Raw genomic sequence first — 20,000 nt, 5'->3', positions numbered from 1 at the left:
GGATTTTAGCTATTAGCTGATCTTATTAGCTATTCGTTTAATATTAACTATGAACTATAACTATATAACTATACTATAACTATATAACTATATAGTATAGTATAGTTCTATATAGTTATATAGTATACTTCTAAACTATATACTATAACTAACTATAATAATAATTCTGACTATTCTTCTGACTATTCTAACTATATCTAACTATAATATACAACATAATGTATTTATTTATATATTTATATTTTATATATTTATATTATGTTAATTATAGCTATAGCGAATCGGTCCTAAGATAAAAAAAAGATAAGGATAAAGATACAATCTAAATGAAAATGAGACATTCCTCTGTTTGATTCGGAAAAGGAGGAGATAGGACAAAAAAAAAGAAGAATGAATATCGACCGTTCCACTATTCCAAATCGCACTGTAAAATGAAAAGGGAGGGAGAAACATATATATGTTGGATATATCTATCCATATTGAATTGCGGATACATCAATGATAGAATCATTTCTGATTGAAACAAGGTTCATTCAATATAAATGAACTGATGGGGGATAGCCAAAAAAAATCAAACAGCAGCATACACTTTTTCAATATAGAAATCATTATCTAACGAATTCAACGGGTCCAAACAAACAAAATAAATGAAAAGGATAGTTGGAATTCCAACTAGGTCTTGGTATCAAAGGGATATGGCGAAATCGGTAGACGCTACGGACTTGATTGGATTGAGCCTTAGTATGGAAACCTGCTAAGTGGTAACTTCCAAATTCAGAGAAACCCTGGAATTAAAAATGGGCAATCTGAGCCAAATCCTTATTTTGAGAAAACAAAGGTTTATAAAACTAGAATTTAAAAGGATAGGTGCAGAGACTCAATGGAAGCTGTTCTAACGAATGAGTTGACTACGTTTTGTTGGTAGCAGGAATCCGTCTATAAAAATTACAGAAAAGATGGTCCCTATATACCTAATACGTATGTATACATACTGCCATATCAAACGATTAATCATGACCCGAATCTATTATATTATAATTATATATAATTATAATATGAAAAATTCAGAGTTATTATGAATCCATTTCAATGGAAGTTGAAGGAAGAATCGAATATTCAATTATGAAATCATTCATTCCAGAGTTTGATAGATCTTTTGAAAAACTGATTAATCGGACGAGAATAAAGAGAGAGTCCCATTCTACATTGTCAATACCGACAACAATGAAATTTATAGTAAGAGGAAAATCCGTCGACTTTTTAAATCGTGAGGGTTCAAGTCCCTCTATCCCCAATAAAAAGCCTATTTTACTTCCTAAGTATTTATCCTCTTCTTTTTTTTCATCAGTGGTTCAGTTCAAACAAAATTCACTATCTTTCTCATTCACTCTACTCTTTCACAAACGGATCCGAACTAAAATCCTTGGATCTTATCCCAATTTGGATAGAACCTGTACAAATGAACATATATGGCAAAGAATCTCTATTATTGAATCATTCACAGTCCATATCATTATCCTTACACTTACTTGTCAAATTTTTTACTACTTTTTAGTCCCTTTAATTAACATAGACACAAGTACTCTACTAGGATGATGCACGGGAAAATGGTCGGGATAGCTCAGTTGGTAGAGCAGAGGACTGAAAATCCTCGTGTCACCAGTTCAAATCTGGTTCCTGACACGTAAATAATGTATCGGATAGATATTCATACAAATTAATCGAGATAGATCGGGCGTTAATAGTCTAGAGCATGATACGTATTTTACTCATCTAGATGTTACATATTTACTCATCTATTACATATATTTACTCATCTATTACATATTTACTCATCTAGATATATATATATATATATACCTCCCCTTGGGGGATTGGTTACATATTTACTCATCTAGATGTATATATATATATACCTCCCCCTTGGGGGGATTGGTAAAAAATATATGTATGGATGGTTATGGTAAAGAACAAAGTGAGATTATGCTCCCGTCTCTTTTTTCTTTCTTGTTTCTTCATACTGTGCTTTCTCTCATTCAAAAAGAATATTAAGTCTTCATCTATATTCAAAATAAAAATAAATAAGTAAAAGTAAAAAAAAACTTAAAGTCGAGAGGAGTTAAAAGATAGCAATAGACAGAATGCACTTCAGACACAGTACAAATAAAATCCAATCCCTTTTCATTTCTTCATTTCATATTTTTGACATTTATTCCATTTCTTCACTCTTGCTTACGTTACTTTCCGAGGTCCATCTACATCTAAGTAAGTTATGTGCGCGGGTACAAAGTTCATAGTGCAGAACTCTTTTGATTCATCCCATTGTTTCTGCTCATACGAAATGGATATGATCTATTCCAAATTTTGGAATATAAATGAAGTTTTTTTTAGGTTATCCATAATACGAATTAAAGTCCGGTTACTTTCTTTCATCTAGAACGGAACGTAAAAATATTCCTTCACTTGAAAGAAATCTGGAATCGTGTCATAGTCGTATTAAGTAAACATTAATTTCTTATCATTTAATGAGCATCTTGTATTTCATAGAAATTGGGGGTAATATAGTCCTTACGTAGGGGCCAACCTATCCAACTTTCCGGCATCAAAATACGTTTAAGGCGTGGATGATTATCATAAGAGATTCCCAACATATCATAAGATTCGCGTTCTTGAAAATCAGCACTTCTCCAAATCCAGAAACAGACGGGATTCTAGGATTATTCCTTGGGCAAATACTTTTATGCATACCTCTTCTGGTTTAGCTATACCATACTGTATTCTCGTAAGATGATACACACTGGCTAAAAATCCGCCTGGTGCTACATCATAGGCACACTGGGAGCGTAATAATTGTAAACCATATACATATGAAATGACAGCAATGGAATCCCAATCCTCGGTTTTTATTTGTAAAGTTTCTATTCCTCGGCAATCAAAGCCCAAAGATCTATGAACTAAATCATGGTTGACTAACCAATCAGATAAACGATCCTGCTGCATCTTCTTGATCTCTCCCACATTTGTATTTGTATGAGTATTTCAATTTACAATGAAATTTTAAAGATTGACCCTTTCTTTCTTATTCTGCACAAAAGAACCTTACCTTGTCTGATTCACTAATTCATGGGAAATACTGAACTTTTGGATTTGAAAAATGTTTCAGAAGGTATCTCTGAAGTAGATGGTGATTGATAGAGCAATTCTTGATCATAATTTCCAGTATGAGTACTGCGTCTAACACAAAACTTGTGATTGGTAGTAAAACATCGATTTTCCTGTTGAGACACAGTTCTATCTTCAAAGATTTCTCGAGATATTTTCTTACGAAGTTTCGTTATAGCATCTATAACCGCCTCTGGTTTAGGTGGGCAGCCCGGCAAATAGACATCGACAGGAATTAGCTTATCGACTCCACGAACAGTACTATAAGAATCAGTACTGAACATCCCCTCCTGTAATAGTACAAGCTCCCATAGCAATGACATATTTTGGTTCAGGCATTTGCTCATATAATCTTACTAAAGAAGGAGCCATTTCATTGTTACTGTGCCGGCTGTTTAAAATTAGGTCTGCTTGTCTAGGACTCGATCTATGGTACCAATCCATAACGATCAAAGTCGAATCGCGAGCCTATTAATGAAGCAAATTCAATGAAACAACAACTGGTACCGTATAGAAGCGGCCATAAACTGGAAAGTCTTGACCAATTCGAAAGATCATTCAATGTAGTTGAAATAACTGAATTGGTAATTGTTTTGTCAACTAAGGGAAACTCAATCAAATTCATAACTGTCTCAATGTAATCTTTTCCTTCATTTTTATTTTGATTGTCTGAATATTCAGTTAAGACCATTCCAATGCTCCTTTTCGCCATGCATAAAACTGAACCAACAATTGGGATAAGCACAAAAATTAAAGCTTCGATAAATACAGATACACCCAATACATCGAAACTCATTGCCCATGGATAAAGAAAGACCGTTTCAACATCAAAAACAACAAAACTAGAGCAAACATGTAATAGCGGATTCGAAATTGTAACCAAGCATCCCAATGGGTTCTATACCCGATTCATAACTAGAGAGCTTCTCTGGTCCTTCACTAACCGGGGCTAAAACTCCGGAAATTACAAATGCCAAGATAGGAATAACGCTTGATATTATTAGAAATGCCCAGAAAATATCATATTCGTGAAGCAGAAACATAAATGTACTCCTATTAATGTGGAATATGCTGAATTATTCGATTCGAATCGGAATTGTCAATTCATCCATAACTTCTTATCTTAGGCGAAACAAGAATTGATTTGATCAAATCAAACTGCATAGTTTAGAGTTTGTTTGCTGTGGGGCATGTTTTGTTTAAAGATTCATCTAATGGAATCCCACTTACATTTTGGATTTCGATTCTATTTAGATATGGTGTAGACATAGGATGCTCTTACACAAACAAAACTCTCTCACTTTGTCTTGGGTTCTCTATCCTCTAGAAAAAGGTAATAAAATACTAAAATATCCTATGCCTATAACTATTCCTATGCCTATAACTATAATAAATATCAATACCCTATAATATAGTAAAGTAAATATCCTATAATTAAATACTATGAATACTATATTCATTAGAATACTATGTTGATTATATATAATCAACATAATGAAATAATAATAATTTCATTTCCTTTTTTAAAACTTAAATTTTTCAATAGTCATATGGGGTAAAATGTCTAGGGATTTCTAGCATATTCTATATTATTCGAAGTATTCCTTTTTCATTAAAATCTGGGTATAGGATCATTGCTTCTATTGATTTGATACGAATATGAATACATAATCTAATGCATCGAATGATTTTTTATCTTTTTCTTGTCCTAGATTTCATTTCTATTTTTCTTAATTGATTCAATCCGTTGAATTGAGAGGTGACATATAACAACTTATATCTTTCTATACAAAAAATTGGAAACTTGGAACCTGTACTATCCCACCTCCTCAGAAATAAATAAGAAGAATCGAGTTATTTCATTAGAGTTAGAATGAAAGATTCATTCTATTTCGGACCAATCTCTAATACTAAACAAAGATTACGATTTGGAATGAACCAAAATACTTGTTTGTTTTGTTACGGCAATAACGCTTAATAATATAATGGTAAGACCAAGCAATGGGTTAGATTTCGCTACAAGAAAAAGGTTTTACAGCAAACCTATACTAGACAATGAAACATAGCAAAGAGTGGAGTAGTATAATCGACGGAATCATAAATGATTTACATAACATTTTCAAATAGAAAGAATCACACATTATCGAATGATTCGACGGACCAAATCAAATCCACAAACCCACTCAACTCATAGAATATAGAAGAAGAAACGTTAATATATTTAGGCCCAATTCGTTATCTCTCCATTATCTCTGAATCAATCAATAAGGTTGCTCTTGTTCTGCCAAAAAACGATTAGTGATTAGTTAGGGGGATTCTCCAAATACAAGACAAGACCCAAGACCAAGAAAAGAATAGGTCCTAGACCCATGTGACTTAGGATTAGACTTGGTTGGTCCCATAGAAATGAAAACCATACTAAACTATATACTAAACACTAAACTATATACTAAACAAAAATATAATATATTAGGATTAGGGCTATACGGACTCGAACCGTAGACCTTCTCGGTAAAACAGATCAAACTGATTATTATCGAAATGATTCGAACTGTTTCAAAGACCCAACATGCATTTTGTTGCATTGGGCTCTTTCATCAACTGATGTAAAGATCAGTTAGTCCACCATATTTTTTCTTTAGAGGAAGATAATGAGATGGTTCCATGTGCTCTGATTTATTATTTGTATTCTGATCTAGGAGCAATACCAAAGTGTTTCAAAGAAGGGTTATCTTGACTTAGGTCTGCCTTCGGCCTAGATCAACCTAAGTTAAATGGAATCTCTATCGCTCCGCTGCAACAGTCGAATATGAGACTTCATACACCTTAAAGTTCATAGGACGAAAAGAGGTTATTTTGAGGCCCTTATACTCATTATGCCTAGCATTGAATGGGCTGGGTATTTACCTTATCAACTATCAAATCAATGGCGGGTTCTATTTGATTTGGCAACTGAATTCGCGCCTGAATCGGACCGAACCAAATATTTGTCAGGCTATTGTTCTCTTGTTCCCTCGAACCTATGGAGTAAGACATCGATTTCTCAATACGATCAATTATGTTCATTGCATAATAGGCTCCTTTGAAAAGCATTGGCGCGCGTGTAAACGAGGTGCTCTACCAACTGAGCTATAGCCCTTGTCATAGACATCTTAACATATAGATAATTTCTTGTCAAGATGGATATTCCATAATCCACATCATAGCTCTCTGATCTATTTATTTTATTTACGCTTAACAGAACAGATTTATTTACGCTTAACAGAACAGATTAGTATTGCTTAGAAATAATATTCCACCTATAATCCCCGAAGTGATGGGTTCTTTTTGTGGTGATAAATGACCTACTTAACTCAGTGGTTAGAGTATTGCTTTCATACGGCGGGAGTCATTGGTTCAAATCCAATAGTAGGTAGAACTTATTAGATACCGGAGTCGATGAAATGATATCTAATAAGTTTTTCTACCCCATCTTCTTTTTTGTTTTATCAGATTAGACTTGATTGTGTTCAATTGGCAGAATCAACATGTGGTGTATAATAAAGAACTTTTTAAAAACTTCTCTTTATTATTTTGATGTATTGACTTGACTAGTAGGAAATAACATTGACAGCCTCTACTCGTGTCCTAGCTCGTCTGAGAGCTAGATTCGCTTCAATTGCTTGTCTCTTACCCTCAGCTCTACTCAAGTTAGCTTCAGCTATTTCAAGAGCTTGTTGAGCTTCTTGCGGATCAATGTCAGTACTTATTTCCGCATCATTTCCTAAAATGGTGATTTCATTATTACCTATTCTAGCGAAACCACCCATCAGAGCCACCGTTAACCATTGGTCGTTGTTGAGGCGTATTCTCAAAAGACCTATATCTACAGCCGTGGCAATAGGGGCGTGGTTTGGTAATACGCCAATTTGGCCACTATTAGTAGATAAAATTATTTCTTTCACTTCTGAGTCCCAAATAATTCGATTAGGAGTCAGTACACAAAGATTTAAGGTCATTTCTTCAATTTGCTCTCCTCTTCTAAGTTCATAGCTTTCGCGGTAGCTTCATCGATGTTACCTACTAAATAAAAGGCCTGCTCGGGAAGACTGTCTAATTCTCCGGAAAGGATCAGTTGAAACCCCCTAATTGTTTCTGCAAGACCAACATATTTTCCTGGAGAACCAGTAAATACTTCTGCCACGAAGAAGGGTTGTGATAAGAAACGCTCGATTTTTCGTGCTCTTGCTACAGTTAAACGATCTTCTTCGGATAATTCGTCCAACCCAAGAATAGCTATAATGTCCTGAAGTTCTTTGTAACGTTGTGAAGTTTGCTTAAACTCTTTGCGCAGTTTCATAATGTTCCTCGCCAACGATCCGAGGTTGTAACATAGTTGACGTTGAATCTAAAGGATCCACTGCTGGATAAATACCTTTGGCAGCTAATCCTCTCGATAATACGGTAGTAGCATCTAAATGTGCAAATGTCGTGGCAGGAGCAGGGTCGGTCAAATCGTCCGCAGGTACATAAACGGCTTGGATCGAAGTTATAGATCCCTCTTTGGTAGAAGTAATTCTTTCTTGCAAAGAACCCATTTCTGTACTAAGGGTAGGTTGATAACCCACTGCAGAAGGCATTCTCCCCAATAAGGCGGATACTTCTGATCCTGCTTGGACGAAACGAAAGATATTGTCGATGAATAGAAGTACGTCTTGTTCATTAACATCCCGGAAATATTCCGCCATAGTTAGGGCAGTCAAACCAACTCTCATACGAGCTCCCGGCGGTTCATTCATTTGACCGTAGACTAGAGCTACTTTTGATTCTGCAATATTTTTTTCATTAATTACTCCGGATTCTTTCATTTCCATGTAAAGATCATTTCCTTCACGAGTACGTTCGCCTACTCCGCCAAATACAGATACGCCTCCATGAGCTTTGGCAATGTTGTTGATCAATTCCATGATGAGTACTGTTTTACCTACTCCAGCTCCTCCAAATAGTCCGATTTTTCCTCCACGGCGATAAGGAGCTAAAAGATCCACTACTTTAATTCCTGTTTCAAAGATTGATAATTTCGTCTCTAACTGTATAAAGGCAGGTGCAGGTCTATGAATAGGAGATGTTGTGCTAGTATCTACAGGACCTAAATTATCAACAGGCTCCCCAAGAACGTTGAAAATTCGTCCGAGGGTAGCTCCACCGACTGGAACGCTTAGAGGAGCTCCCGTGTCAATCACTTCCATTCCTCTCATCAGTCCATCTGTAGCACTCATAGCTACAGCTCTAACTCGATTATTTCCTAATAATTGTTGTACCTCACAAGTCACATTAATTTGCTGACCAATAGTATCTCGACCCTTAACTACCAAAGCGTTATAAATATTAGGCATCTTGCCCGGAGGAAAAACAACATCCAGTACTGGGCCAATAATTTGAGCGATACGCCCTAGGTTTTGTTCTTCAAGTGTGGAAACCGCAGGACTAGAAGGGGTAGGATTGATTCTCATAATTATAATTAAAGTAAAGTATGTCGAAAGTTTTTTTGAATAGTGCCATGCCAAGTCGAAAATAAATGTCGCGATAGCAAGTTGATCGGTTAATTCAATAAGAAATAAATGGGAGTTAGCACTTGATTTAGTTGGTACCACCCAACCGAATACGATTCAATCGTTTACTCATTCAATTACTCATTCAATGAGTCAATTTTCAAGTTCAGCCAATCCTTCTTTTTTTCAAAAGAAATATTAAGTACATGAAATCACGAGTAAGTCTCTTTCATTTCTCTATCATTATAGAAAAACCATCCGTATTAGATTCTATTATCTATAGAATTCGAACCCGAACTCCATTTATGATTCATTATTTCGATCTAATTGGCCATTGTTCTTTTTTTTTTTTGAATAGATATTGGATTTCCGCCTATCTATTCTTTATACCCTTTTAGGATGAATTATGCCTATTTTCACATCTAGGATTTACATATACAACATATATCACTGTCAAGAGTGAATTTTTCTTAGTATTTGGATTCAAAATAAGAAGGAGATCCATTTGATTTTATTGTAAACTTGCAAAACAAACATTGGGTTTGGGTTGCGCCATATATATCAAAGAGTATACAATAATGATGTATTTGGAGTATACAATAATGATGTATTTGATGAATCAAATACATGGTCTAATAATGAACCATTTCATTTTAACATAACATTGAAATTAGTTGATAATATTAGTTGAATATTTTTTTTCTTTTTTTTTATTTTTATTTTTGTCAAAGGTTTCATTCATGCATAATCTATATCGAGTAGACCTTGTCGTTGTGAGAATTCTTAATTCATGAGTTGTAGGGAGGGACTTATGTCACCACAAACAGAGACTAAAGCAAGTGTTGGATTTAAAGCTGGTGTTAAAGATTACAAATTGAATTATTATACTCCTGACTACGAAGTCAAAGATACTGATATCTTGGCAGCATTCCGAGTAACTCCTCAACCTGGAGTTCCGCCCGAAGAAGCAGGGGCTGCGGTAGCTGCCGAATCTTCTACTGGTACATGGACAACTGTGTGGACTGATGGACTTACCAGTCTTGATCGTTACAAAGGGCGATGCTACCACATCGAGGCCGTTGTTGGGGAGGAAAATCAATATATTGCTTATGTAGCTTATCCTTTAGACCTTTTTGAAGAAGGTTCTGTTACTAACATGTTTACTTCCATTGTGGGTAATGTATTTGGTTTCAAAGCCTTACGAGCTCTACGTCTGGAGGATCTGCGAATTCCCACTTCTTATTCCAAAACTTTCCAAGGCCCGCCTCACGGCATTCAGGTTGAAAGAGATAAGTTGAACAAGTATGGTCGTCCCCTATTGGGATGCACTATTAAACCAAAATTGGGATTATCTGCAAAAAACTACGGTAGAGCGGTTTATGAATGTCTACGTGGTGGACTTGATTTTACAAAGATGATGAAAACGTAAACTCACAACCATTTATGCGTTGGAGAGATCGTTTCTTATTTTGCACCGAAGCACTTTTTAAAGCGCAGGCCGAAACAGGTGAAATCAAAGGACATTACTTGAATGCTACTGCGGGTACATGTGAAGAAATGATGAAAAGGGCCATATGTGCCAGAGAATTAGGAGTTCCTATCGTAATGCATGACTACTTAACTGGTGGATTCACTGCAAATACTAGCTTGGCTCATTATTGCCGTGACAACGGCCTACTTCTTCACATCCATCGCGCAATGCATGCAGTTATTGATAGACAGAAAAATCATGGTATGCATTTCCGTGTACTAGCTAAAGCATTACGTATGTCTGGTGGAGATCATATTCACGCCGGTACAGTAGTAGGTAAACTGGAAGGGGAACGTGAGATGACTTTAGGTTTCGTTGATTTATTACGTGATGATTATATCGAAAAAGACCGAAGTCGCGGTATTTTCTTCACTCAAGATTGGGTCTCTATGCCAGGTGTTCTGCCCGTGGCTTCAGGGGGTATTCATGTTTGGCATATGCCTGCTCTGACCGAAATCTTTGGGGATGATTCCGTACTACAGTTTGGCGGAGGAACTTTAGGACACCCTTGGGGAAATGCACCTGGTGCAGTAGCTAATAGGGTGGCTTTAGAGGCGTGTGTACAAGCTCGTAATGAGGGACGTGATCTTGCTCGTGAAGGTAATGAAATTATCCGTGAAGCTAGCAAATGGAGCCCTGAACTAGCCGCTGCTTGTGAAGTATGGAAAGAGATCAAATTCGAATTCGAACCAGTAGATAAGCTAGATAAAGAGAAAAAGTAAGTGTGCATAATTCAGTAATTCCTGTTTGTTCTCCTAATTGATTGCAATTAAAGTCGGCCCAATCTTTTCCTAAAAAAAAGATTGGGCCGATTGCCGAATAAAAAAAAAAAGAATGAGCATTCTATACTATGTATTTGCATATATCTTTTATATGTACAGATGTACAGATCTTACCTATATATATACAAGATAAGATCGAAGACTAAACAACTCAATACTTCTATTGTTTGTTGTTGGATCCATAGGATTGGATTAATTATGGATCCTTGGGATTGGTGGACTTTTTTATATCTCCTAGTTTCAGGCCATAGATCAAGCCAAGGGAAAGGCTCCTTTACCCATCCTATATATTGTCTTTTTCGTTCCATGTTAAAATAGAAACTTAATTATTTGATTATACGAGAACAAATTCTTTATTCTTTATTTATAGAAATAAACAACTATCTCTATTTTCGATGAGAATTTGTACATCACATGGAAGAAAGCTGTGTCTTTCTATTTTAAAATTTATAAAAAGATTCTATCAATATATATTGAAGTGATACCTCGGCTTCCCACAAAGGAGAATCATTTCTTTCAATACTTACTCGTTCTTTCAATACTTACTCGTTATTAATTAACAATCCTAATGATTAGGATTAGATTCGTATGCTTAATTCTGATAAGAAATCAAATAGTGAAAGTAAAATGATTATCCATCGAATGTATTGTATTTCATCAAATAGGGGGTAGAAAGACTCTATGGGAAAATGGTGGTTCCGTTCGATGTTGTCTAACGAGAAGTTAGAACATAGGTGTGGGCTAAGTAAATCTAGGTGTGGGCTAAGTAAATCAATGGATAGTCTTGATGGTATTGGACATACCAGTAGAAGTGAACAACCTATTCTAAACGATACGAAGAACGATACGAAGAAAAAGATTCCTAGTTGGAATCATAGTGGTAATTATAGTTTCACTAATGTTGATTCTTTATTTGAAATCAAGGATATTTGGAGTTTGATCTCTGATGACACTTTTTTAGTTAGGGATAGTAATGGTGACAGTTACTCTGTATATTTTGATATTGAAAATCAGATTTTTGAGGTTGACAATGATAGTTCTTTTCTGAGTGAACTAGAAAAAAAACTTTCTAGTTATTTGAGTAGGGGGTCTAAGAAAAAGAATCACTACTATTATCATTACATGTATGATACTCAATCTGGTTGGAATAATCACATTAATAGTTGCATTGATAGTTATCTTCGTTTTGAAGTCAGTATTAATAGTTCTATTTCGGGTAGTACCAACAATTACAGTGACAGTTACTTTTATAACTTCATTTGTACTGAAAATAGAAATAGTAGTGAGAGCGGTAGGTCTAGTAAAAGAACTAGAAAAAATTTCAATGATTTCCATGAAGAGGTGGAATCCGATTTCCATGAAGAAGTAGAATTCCACGAAGAAGTAGAATCCGACTTCCATGAAGAAGTAGAATCCGATTTCCATGAAGAAGTAGAATTCCACGAAGAAGTAGAATCCATGATTTCAATGAAGAAGTAGAATCTGATTTCAATGAAGAAGTGGAATCCGATTTCAATGAAGAAGTGGAATCCGATTTCAATGAAGAAGTGGAATCCGATTTCAATGAAGAAGTGGAATCCGATTTCAATGAAGAAGTAGAATTCCATGAAGAAGTAGAATTCCATGAAGATAGTAGAATCCGACTTCCATGAAGAAGTAGAATCCAATGATTTCAATATAAATCAAAAATACAAACATTTATGGGTTCAATGCGAAAATTGTTATGGATTAAATTATAAAAAATTTTTTAAGTCAAAAATGAATATTTGTGAACAGTGTGGATATCATTTGAAAATGAGTAGTTCAGATAGAATTGAACTTTCGATTGATCCCGGAACTTGGGATCCTCTGGATAAAGATATGATATCTATAGACCCCATTGATTTTCGTTCAAAAGAGGAACCTTATGGAGATCGTATCGATTCTTATCAAAGAAGGACAGGTTTAGCTGATGCTATTCAAACAGGCATAGGTCAAATAAATGGTATTCCCGTAGCAATTGGCGTTATGGATTTTCAGTTTATGGGAGGTAGTATGGGATCCGTAGTAGGCGAGAAAATTACTCGTTTGATCGAGTATGCTACTAATCGATCTCTACCTGTCATTATTGTGTGTGCTTCTGGAGGAGCACGCATGCAAGAAGGAAGTTTGAGCTTGATGCAAATGGCTAAAATATCTTCTGCTTCATCTAATTATCAATCAGATAAAAAGTTATTCTATGTATCAATTCTTACATCTCCTACAACTGGTGGAGTAACAGCCAGTTTTGGTATGTTGGGGGATATCATTATTGCTGAACCTAACGCCTACATTGCATTTGCGGGTAAAAGAGTAATTGAACAAACATTAAAAAAGGTAATACCTGAAGGTTCACAAGTGTCTGAGTATTTATTCCATAAAGGTTTATTCGACCCAATAGTACCACGTAATCCTTTTAAAAGGTGTTCTGGGTGAGTTATTTCAGCTCCACGGTTTCTTTCCCTTGAATCCAAGTTCAAAAATGTAAAGTATAGCACTAGATTCAGTTATTTTATTTGTAGCGAACAAGTATTTAATTCGTCGTAATCAGGTGTTTTCTTTGGTGACATAAGTTCTCCTTGTAATAAGAGACAGAGGTTTCGGATAATTTTTATTTTATATTTTATTATATTTTATTTATTATATTTTAGAATATAGAATATATAGTTTTAGAATATAGAATATATAGTTTCTATCTAGTCATTTTCTATCTAATCATATAGAATTATAGTTGATATTACTTATTACTTATAAATAAATATTATAAATAAATAATATTTATTATAATTTTTTATAATATATTTATAATATAATAATGGCTTGATATAATATAATAATGGCTTGATATTACTTATAATAGATATATCATAAGTAATAGATATATCATAAGAAGATATCTTTCTAATAGATAGAAATATTAAAACAGATAGAAATATTAAATTGAGGCACCTATTCTATGACAGATCCCAACTTACCCTCTATTTTTGTGCCTTTAGTGGGCCTAGTATTTCCGGCAATTGCAATGGTTTCCTTATTTCTTCATGTCCAAAAAAATAAGATTGTCTAGACCCAATGGGACCGAATCTTATCAATTTATTTCAACACTGGATGATAATACAGATATTTATCTCGTGTAATATGGTATGATATGTGGCTCTTTCCGAACACACAAATGAAAGAATCGTTATGCGGATATATGATATCTGCATAAATGCATGTATATGTGAATATAGCTGGTTCAAAATGGATTAGTGAATATTTTAAATAGAAAGTCAATGTATCTAACCAATTACTCTCCTAATGTTTCACATCAGAATAGTGCTAGTTGATGAAAGTTACTTCGGGATCAAGAAAGGTAAAGTCAAATTTATTTGGGTTATTCGCTCAATTCCAATCGAATGCACTGGATCTAGTATAGTATGAATTGGCGATCAGAACATATATGGATAGAACTTATAACGGGGTCTCGAAAAACGAGTAATTTTTGCTGGGCCTGTATCCTTTTTTTAGGTTCACTAGGATTCTTAGTGGTTGGAACTTCCAGTTATCTTGGTAGGAATTTGATACCCGTATTTACATCTCAGCAAATCATTTTTTTTCCACAAGGGATCGTGATGTCTTTCTACGGGATCGCGGGTCTATTCATTAGCTCGTATTTGTGGTGCACAATTTCGTGGAATGTAGGTAGCGGTTATGACCGATTCGATAGAAAAGAAGGAATAGTGTGTATTTTTCGCTGGGGATTTCCTGGAATAAATCGTCGCATCTTCCTTCGCTTCTTTATGAGAGATATCCAATCAATCAGAATAGAGGTTAAAGAGGGTCTTTATACTCGTCGTGTCCTTTATATGGAAATCAGAGGCCAAGGAGCCATTCCCTTGACTCGTACTGATGAGAATTTTACTCCACGAGAAATTGAACAAAAAGCTGCCGAATTGGCCTATTTCTTGCGCGTACCAATTGAAGTATTTTGAAACGAACTGAAGTGAAGAATAAAATGAAGAATAAATATTTTCTCAAGATGGGGGAAGGAACTTGCTAATTCCTCTTTTAATACAACTGAAGTTTCTTCATTCTTTTATACTAGAAAAAGGTCTAATCTAACTAACGAATCTAATCTAATAAGTATAGATATAAATTCATCAAACCTATCCGAACATGTATTTCGTAATACAGAATTCATCTTTTTAGGCCAAGATTTGGAATTGATACCCTTTTCTGGTTAGACGGTGAAACATTTCGAAAGAATTAATTGATCCAGGGGGAGTTTTTTCGTCTCGAAACTCGATTCGTTACTTCAAGTGGGTTTTCGAGTATTCATCGAAAGGAACAAATGAAAATAAAATTGGTTCAAATTTGCCCAATTGAGATATCTGGAATAATATTTATTTCTTTTTTCTCATTTTCATCCGAAAAGAACTCTTATTCTATGTCTATATTCCTTCTAAATCAAAAAAAAAATAAAATTATTACACAATAATAGGAAAGGAATAGACCCATAGGTCAATACCTTGTTATACAACTCGTGCTTCAAAGAAATATCAGATCAGATAGAGTCAACGAATGAAGCAGGTTCATTAACAATTCAATTCACAGAAAAAAAAAAATGAAAAAAAAGAAAGCATCGGCCTCCCTCCCATATCTCGCATCTATAGTATTTTTGCCCTGGTGGGTCTCTTTCTCATTTAATAAATGTCTGGAACCTTGGGTTACTAATTGGTGGAATACCAGGCAATCCGAAAATTTTTTGAATCATATTCAAGAGAAAAACGTTCTGGAAAGATTCATAGAATTAGAAGAACTATTCCTATTGGACGAAATGATAAAGGAGTACCCGGAAACGCATATACAAAAACTTCATATAGAAATACACAAGGAAACAATACAATTAGTCAAAGCACACAATGAATATGATCTCCATATCATTTTGCATTTCTCGACAAATATAATCTGTTTCGCTATTCTAAGTGGTTATTTTATTCTGAGTAATGAAGAACTCGTCATTCTTAATTCTTGGGTTCAGGAATTCCTCTATAACTTAAGTGACACAATAAAAGCTTTTTCTATTCTTTTAGTTACTGATTTATGGATCGGATTTCACTCGACCCATGGTTGGGAACTAATGATTGGTTCGGTCTACAACGATTTTGGATTGGATCATAACGATCAAATTATATCTGGTCTTGTTTCCACTTTTCCAGTTATTCTAGATACAATTGTGAAATATTGGATCTTCCTTTTTTTAAATCGTGTATCTCCTTCGCTTGTAGTAATTTATCATTCAATGAATGAATAAAGAACTCATTTGATCTTATTATATCAATCAAATCAGAATCTTTCTTCGTGTATAAAGAAAGTATTTTCAATTTGACTTAATTCTTTATACTTTTATCTGTTCAAGGTATTCGTCCTATATTCCAGTACAATTATTCCAGTACAATGACAGACTCGTGTATAGGGAACTATACTAGCTACCTATCTAATTTATTGTAGAAATTCGGGGATCAATGATTGGACATGCAAAATAAAAATACTTTTTCTTGGGTAAAGGAAGAGATGACTCGATCCATTTCTGTATCGATCATGATATATGTAATAACTCGGGCATCTATTTCAAATGCATATCCCATTTTTGCGCAGCAGGGTTATGAAAACCCGCGAGAAGCAACGGGACGAATTGTATGTGCCAATTGCCATTTAGCTAATAAACCCGTGGATATTGAAGTTCCGCAAGCTGTGCTTCCTGATACTGTATTTGAAGCAGTTGTTCGAATCCCTTATGATAAGCAACTGAAACAAGTTCTTGCTAATGGTAAAAAGGGGACTTTGAATGTGGGGGCTGTTCTCATTTTACCCGACGGATTCGAATTAGCCCCCCTTGATCGTATTTCTCCTGAGTTGAAAGAAAAGATAGGAAATCTGTCTTTTCAGAGTTATCGTCCCAACAAAAGAAATATTATTGTGATAGGTCCTGTTCCCGGTCAGAAATATAGTGAAATCGTCTTTCCCATTCTTTCCCCCGACCCTGCTACGAAGAAAGACGTTCACTTCTTAAAATATCCCATATACGTAGGTGGGAACAGAGGAAGGGGTCAGATTATCCTGATGGTAGCAAAAGTAACAATACAGTCTATAATGCTACATCAGCAGGTATAGTAAGCAGAATAGTACGTAAAGAAAAAGGGGGATATGAAATAACCATAGTTGATGCATCGGATGGACATCAAGTGGTTGATATTATACCTCCAGGACCAGAACTTCTTGTTTCAGAGGGTGAATCCATCAAGCTTGATCAACCATTAACAAGCAATCCCAATGTGGGAGGCTTTGGTCAGGGAGATGCAGAAATAGTGCTTCAAGACCCATTACGGGTCCAAGGTCTTTTGTTCTTCTTGGCATCTGTTATTTTGGCACAAGTTTTTTTGGTTCTTAAAAAGAAACAGTTTGAAAAGGTTCAATTGTACGAAATGAATTTCTAGGTGCAGAGATTCCTTAACATCAAGTTGGTAAAAAGCGCCGAATTTTTTTTGATCCATACAATTATGTATGATCAAAAAATCTGTAAACCTTTTTGGTTGCTTTGTTTATACTTTTTTTTCGTTTTGCGGGATGTCTGGAATTCATTACTTGTATCCTATTCTTAGTAATAGACAATAGACATACAAAGAAAGAGAATACAGAGCAAGGATGGGAAAAATGAAAGAAAGAAATCCTTTTAGGAGGGATTACTAGTCTTACGAGTCTTCTATTCGACACAAGAAAAGGGCGGAAAATCCTTTTTCTTGTGTCGTCTTATATCGAAATAATAATGATTTTTTCTCCTGTTCGTCAAAGATTACCATTCCTTCTTTTCCGGGTCCACCAGAACTCTTTTGGTTAGATTCATAGGAAGTTGTGGACAAACAAAAAGAGAGAAAGGATTAGGGGAATAATTGATTGAGCAAATAGAACTTCTTCAATTAACTTAAACTTTTAACTTAGAGAAATTATTCAAGAGAAATTATTCAAACAAATTATATTATAGAGTTTTATAGAGTAAGTTCTATAGAGTAAGTTCTATTAGTAGTTTAGTATAGAAATTATTTGCAGGATGTCTCATGCGTAGAAATCTATATAATATTGTATTATTCAGAAAATCCATTGATTACTCTTTTCTTGTTTCTTCATAAGAGTTAATATTATGGAGGAAAGGAAGAACAGAGACTATGAATCAATCAATAGATTCAATTCTTCAAAAACATTATTAAGAAAACAAAAGAATAGAGTGGTTTGAAACATCAGAGCAAAGGATCCGTTTTGTCATTTCATTTCTACGAATATAATATTTGATTATGTTGACTGGCCAATTTGTATGTTATGGAATAGATCATAATCTTCCTATAAGAGTAAGAAAAGAACTCAACGGGACCTTATCGCTCTAATTAGACAAAGGAGGGTAAGGTCCCGTTGAGTTCTTTTCTTACTCTTTCATGTCTACAATCCGGTTTATCCGATTACTAGAGAGATGAACCCAACCCAGAATATGAACCGTAAAAGAAAACACCTATTAAACCGATCACAGGAATACCAGTTACAGTACCAACCAGCCAAAGAGGAATCTTCCAGTAGTATCGGCCATTTCCCCTACTTTCCTCCACATTTTCTCAAATGGTCGTGCTAGAGACAAAAACAGTCATGGATAATTATGAGGATGGTATCTTTCCGAATGGGATAAGAGAATTCCTACTATTCTCTTTCTTTCTTTCAATTGAAGAAATAATTGGAAAATAAAACAGCAAGTACAAAAATGAGTAATAAACCCCAGTATAGACTGGTACGATTCAATTCAACATTTTGTTCATTCGGGTTTGATTGTGTCATAGCTCTATAATTCAAATTAGGTTTATCGTTGGATGAACTGCATTGCTGATATTGACCCCAAAAAAGAAACGGTAGGTACAGCTAGTCCGTGAACAGCCAACCATCGCACTGTAAAAATTGGATAGGTTCGATCTATGGTCATTGGGGGCCTCCTAAAAGGATTTACTAAATTCATCAAGTTGTTCCAAAGAATCAAAACGGCCGGTTATCAATGGAATACCTTGTCGGCTCTCTGTGAAATACTCGTTTGGCCGAGGACTTCCAAACACGTCGTAAGCTAAACCCGTACTGACGAATAACCAACCCGCAATGAATAGGGAAGGTTAGTAATGCTATGAATGACCCAGTATCGAATACTGGTAATAATATCAGCAAAAGAACGTTCTCCCGTGCTTCCAGACATTCTGAGCTCCACAAATTTTTGTACATTCAAAAAAGGGAATCGATTCCTTGAAAGATGGGATCAGTAAATGGAAAACTACTGATATTGCATCTTTGTGAGATCGTCAATTTTGTACCAAAGGTTTATTTCAAGTATACCGAATCAGTATAGCTATCCTTCCTCTGGCACAGCAACGCAGTCTCGATCGGTACCGAAATGCTACATAATTCTTTTCTTCTTTTTGTTCCTTGTCTATGCATAACTCTATGTTATTCAATAGATCAATAGAAAATTACTCAAATTCCTTATAAGATTTCCATTATTGGATTCATAATAGAAAGTAAAGATCTTGGAAAAGCGTGAATCGATGGTTTCTAATAATTTATGAAGCATATTATAATATTCACACAATTCAATTATATGTATGCGAAATCTATAATAAACCCATTTTTTGGTTAAAAGTTTTTTTGTTCAAATCTTTTTATTTCAAGTAATTGGTTGGTCGTATAATACAATAAATATACTGTAATACAAAATACAATAGTATATACTATATTAGTGAAAGAAACAGAACATGAAAGAAACAGAACCCAGTTGGAACAATCCATATTCGTGATGCAACCGTTATTGTATTAGATCCAAAACAAAGGTTCTTTCTTGACCAAACTAGAAGTATGGAACTCCATGATATGGAAAGACAGAATATAGAATCTAAAAGGATAATGGAAGTTGTT

At 34.8% G+C, this 20,000-nt stretch overlaps 3 protein-coding genes and 2 pseudogenes across 4 annotated transcripts; 4 read left to right on the top strand and 1 right to left on the bottom strand.

Moving 5' to 3' along the window:
* Nucleotides 1-6,710: 6,710 nt before the first annotated feature.
* On the bottom strand, nt 6,711-9,138 carry LOC135664192 (ATP synthase subunit beta, chloroplastic-like). Its single transcript, XM_065176957.1, is given in 2 exon segments — nt 6,711-7,480; nt 7,482-9,138. Coding segments are annotated over 2 exon segments (1,497 nt in total). The 5' UTR covers nt 8,655-9,138; the 3' UTR covers nt 6,711-7,156.
* A 143-nt stretch (nt 9,139-9,281) lies between these two features.
* LOC135664193 (ribulose bisphosphate carboxylase large chain-like) lies at nt 9,282-11,025 on the top strand (annotated as a pseudogene). Its single transcript, XR_010508677.1, has one exon. The product of XR_010508677.1 is annotated as a ribulose bisphosphate carboxylase large chain-like (transcript).
* Nucleotides 11,026-11,618: 593 nt separating this feature from the next.
* LOC135664196 (acetyl-coenzyme A carboxylase carboxyl transferase subunit beta, chloroplastic-like) lies at nt 11,619-12,458 on the top strand (the record flags this gene model as incomplete). Its single annotated transcript, XM_065176959.1, has 1 exon — nt 11,619-12,458. A coding segment is annotated over exon 1 (771 nt), but the record flags the coding sequence as incomplete, so codon positions are not given.
* A 156-nt stretch (nt 12,459-12,614) lies between these two features.
* On the top strand, nt 12,615-15,648 carry LOC135664195 (acetyl-coenzyme A carboxylase carboxyl transferase subunit beta, chloroplastic-like). Its single transcript, XM_065176958.1, has one exon. It carries the CDS (start codon nt 12,630-12,632, stop codon nt 13,458-13,460), a length of 831 nt encoding a protein of 276 aa, XP_065033030.1. The 5' UTR covers nt 12,615-12,629; the 3' UTR covers nt 13,461-15,648.
* Nucleotides 15,649-15,923: 275 nt separating this feature from the next.
* LOC135664194 (cytochrome f-like) lies at nt 15,924-19,183 on the top strand (annotated as a pseudogene).
* Nucleotides 19,184-20,000: the final 817 nt, after the last annotated feature.

Source organism: Musa acuminata, unplaced genomic scaffold (assembly GCF_036884655.1).
Source record: "Musa acuminata AAA Group cultivar baxijiao unplaced genomic scaffold, Cavendish_Baxijiao_AAA HiC_scaffold_813, whole genome shotgun sequence".
Taxonomy (NCBI): domain Eukaryota; kingdom Viridiplantae; phylum Streptophyta; class Magnoliopsida; order Zingiberales; family Musaceae; genus Musa; species Musa acuminata.
The sequence above is the reverse complement of the archived record's forward strand: the minus strand, read 5'-3'. Positions and strand labels throughout refer to the sequence as shown.

Excerpts from the sequence above, each read along its gene's own strand:
- LOC135664195 (XM_065176958.1), top strand. The coding sequence starts at position 12,630 with ATGAAGATAGTAGAATCCGACTTCCATGAAGAAGTAGAATCCAATGAT.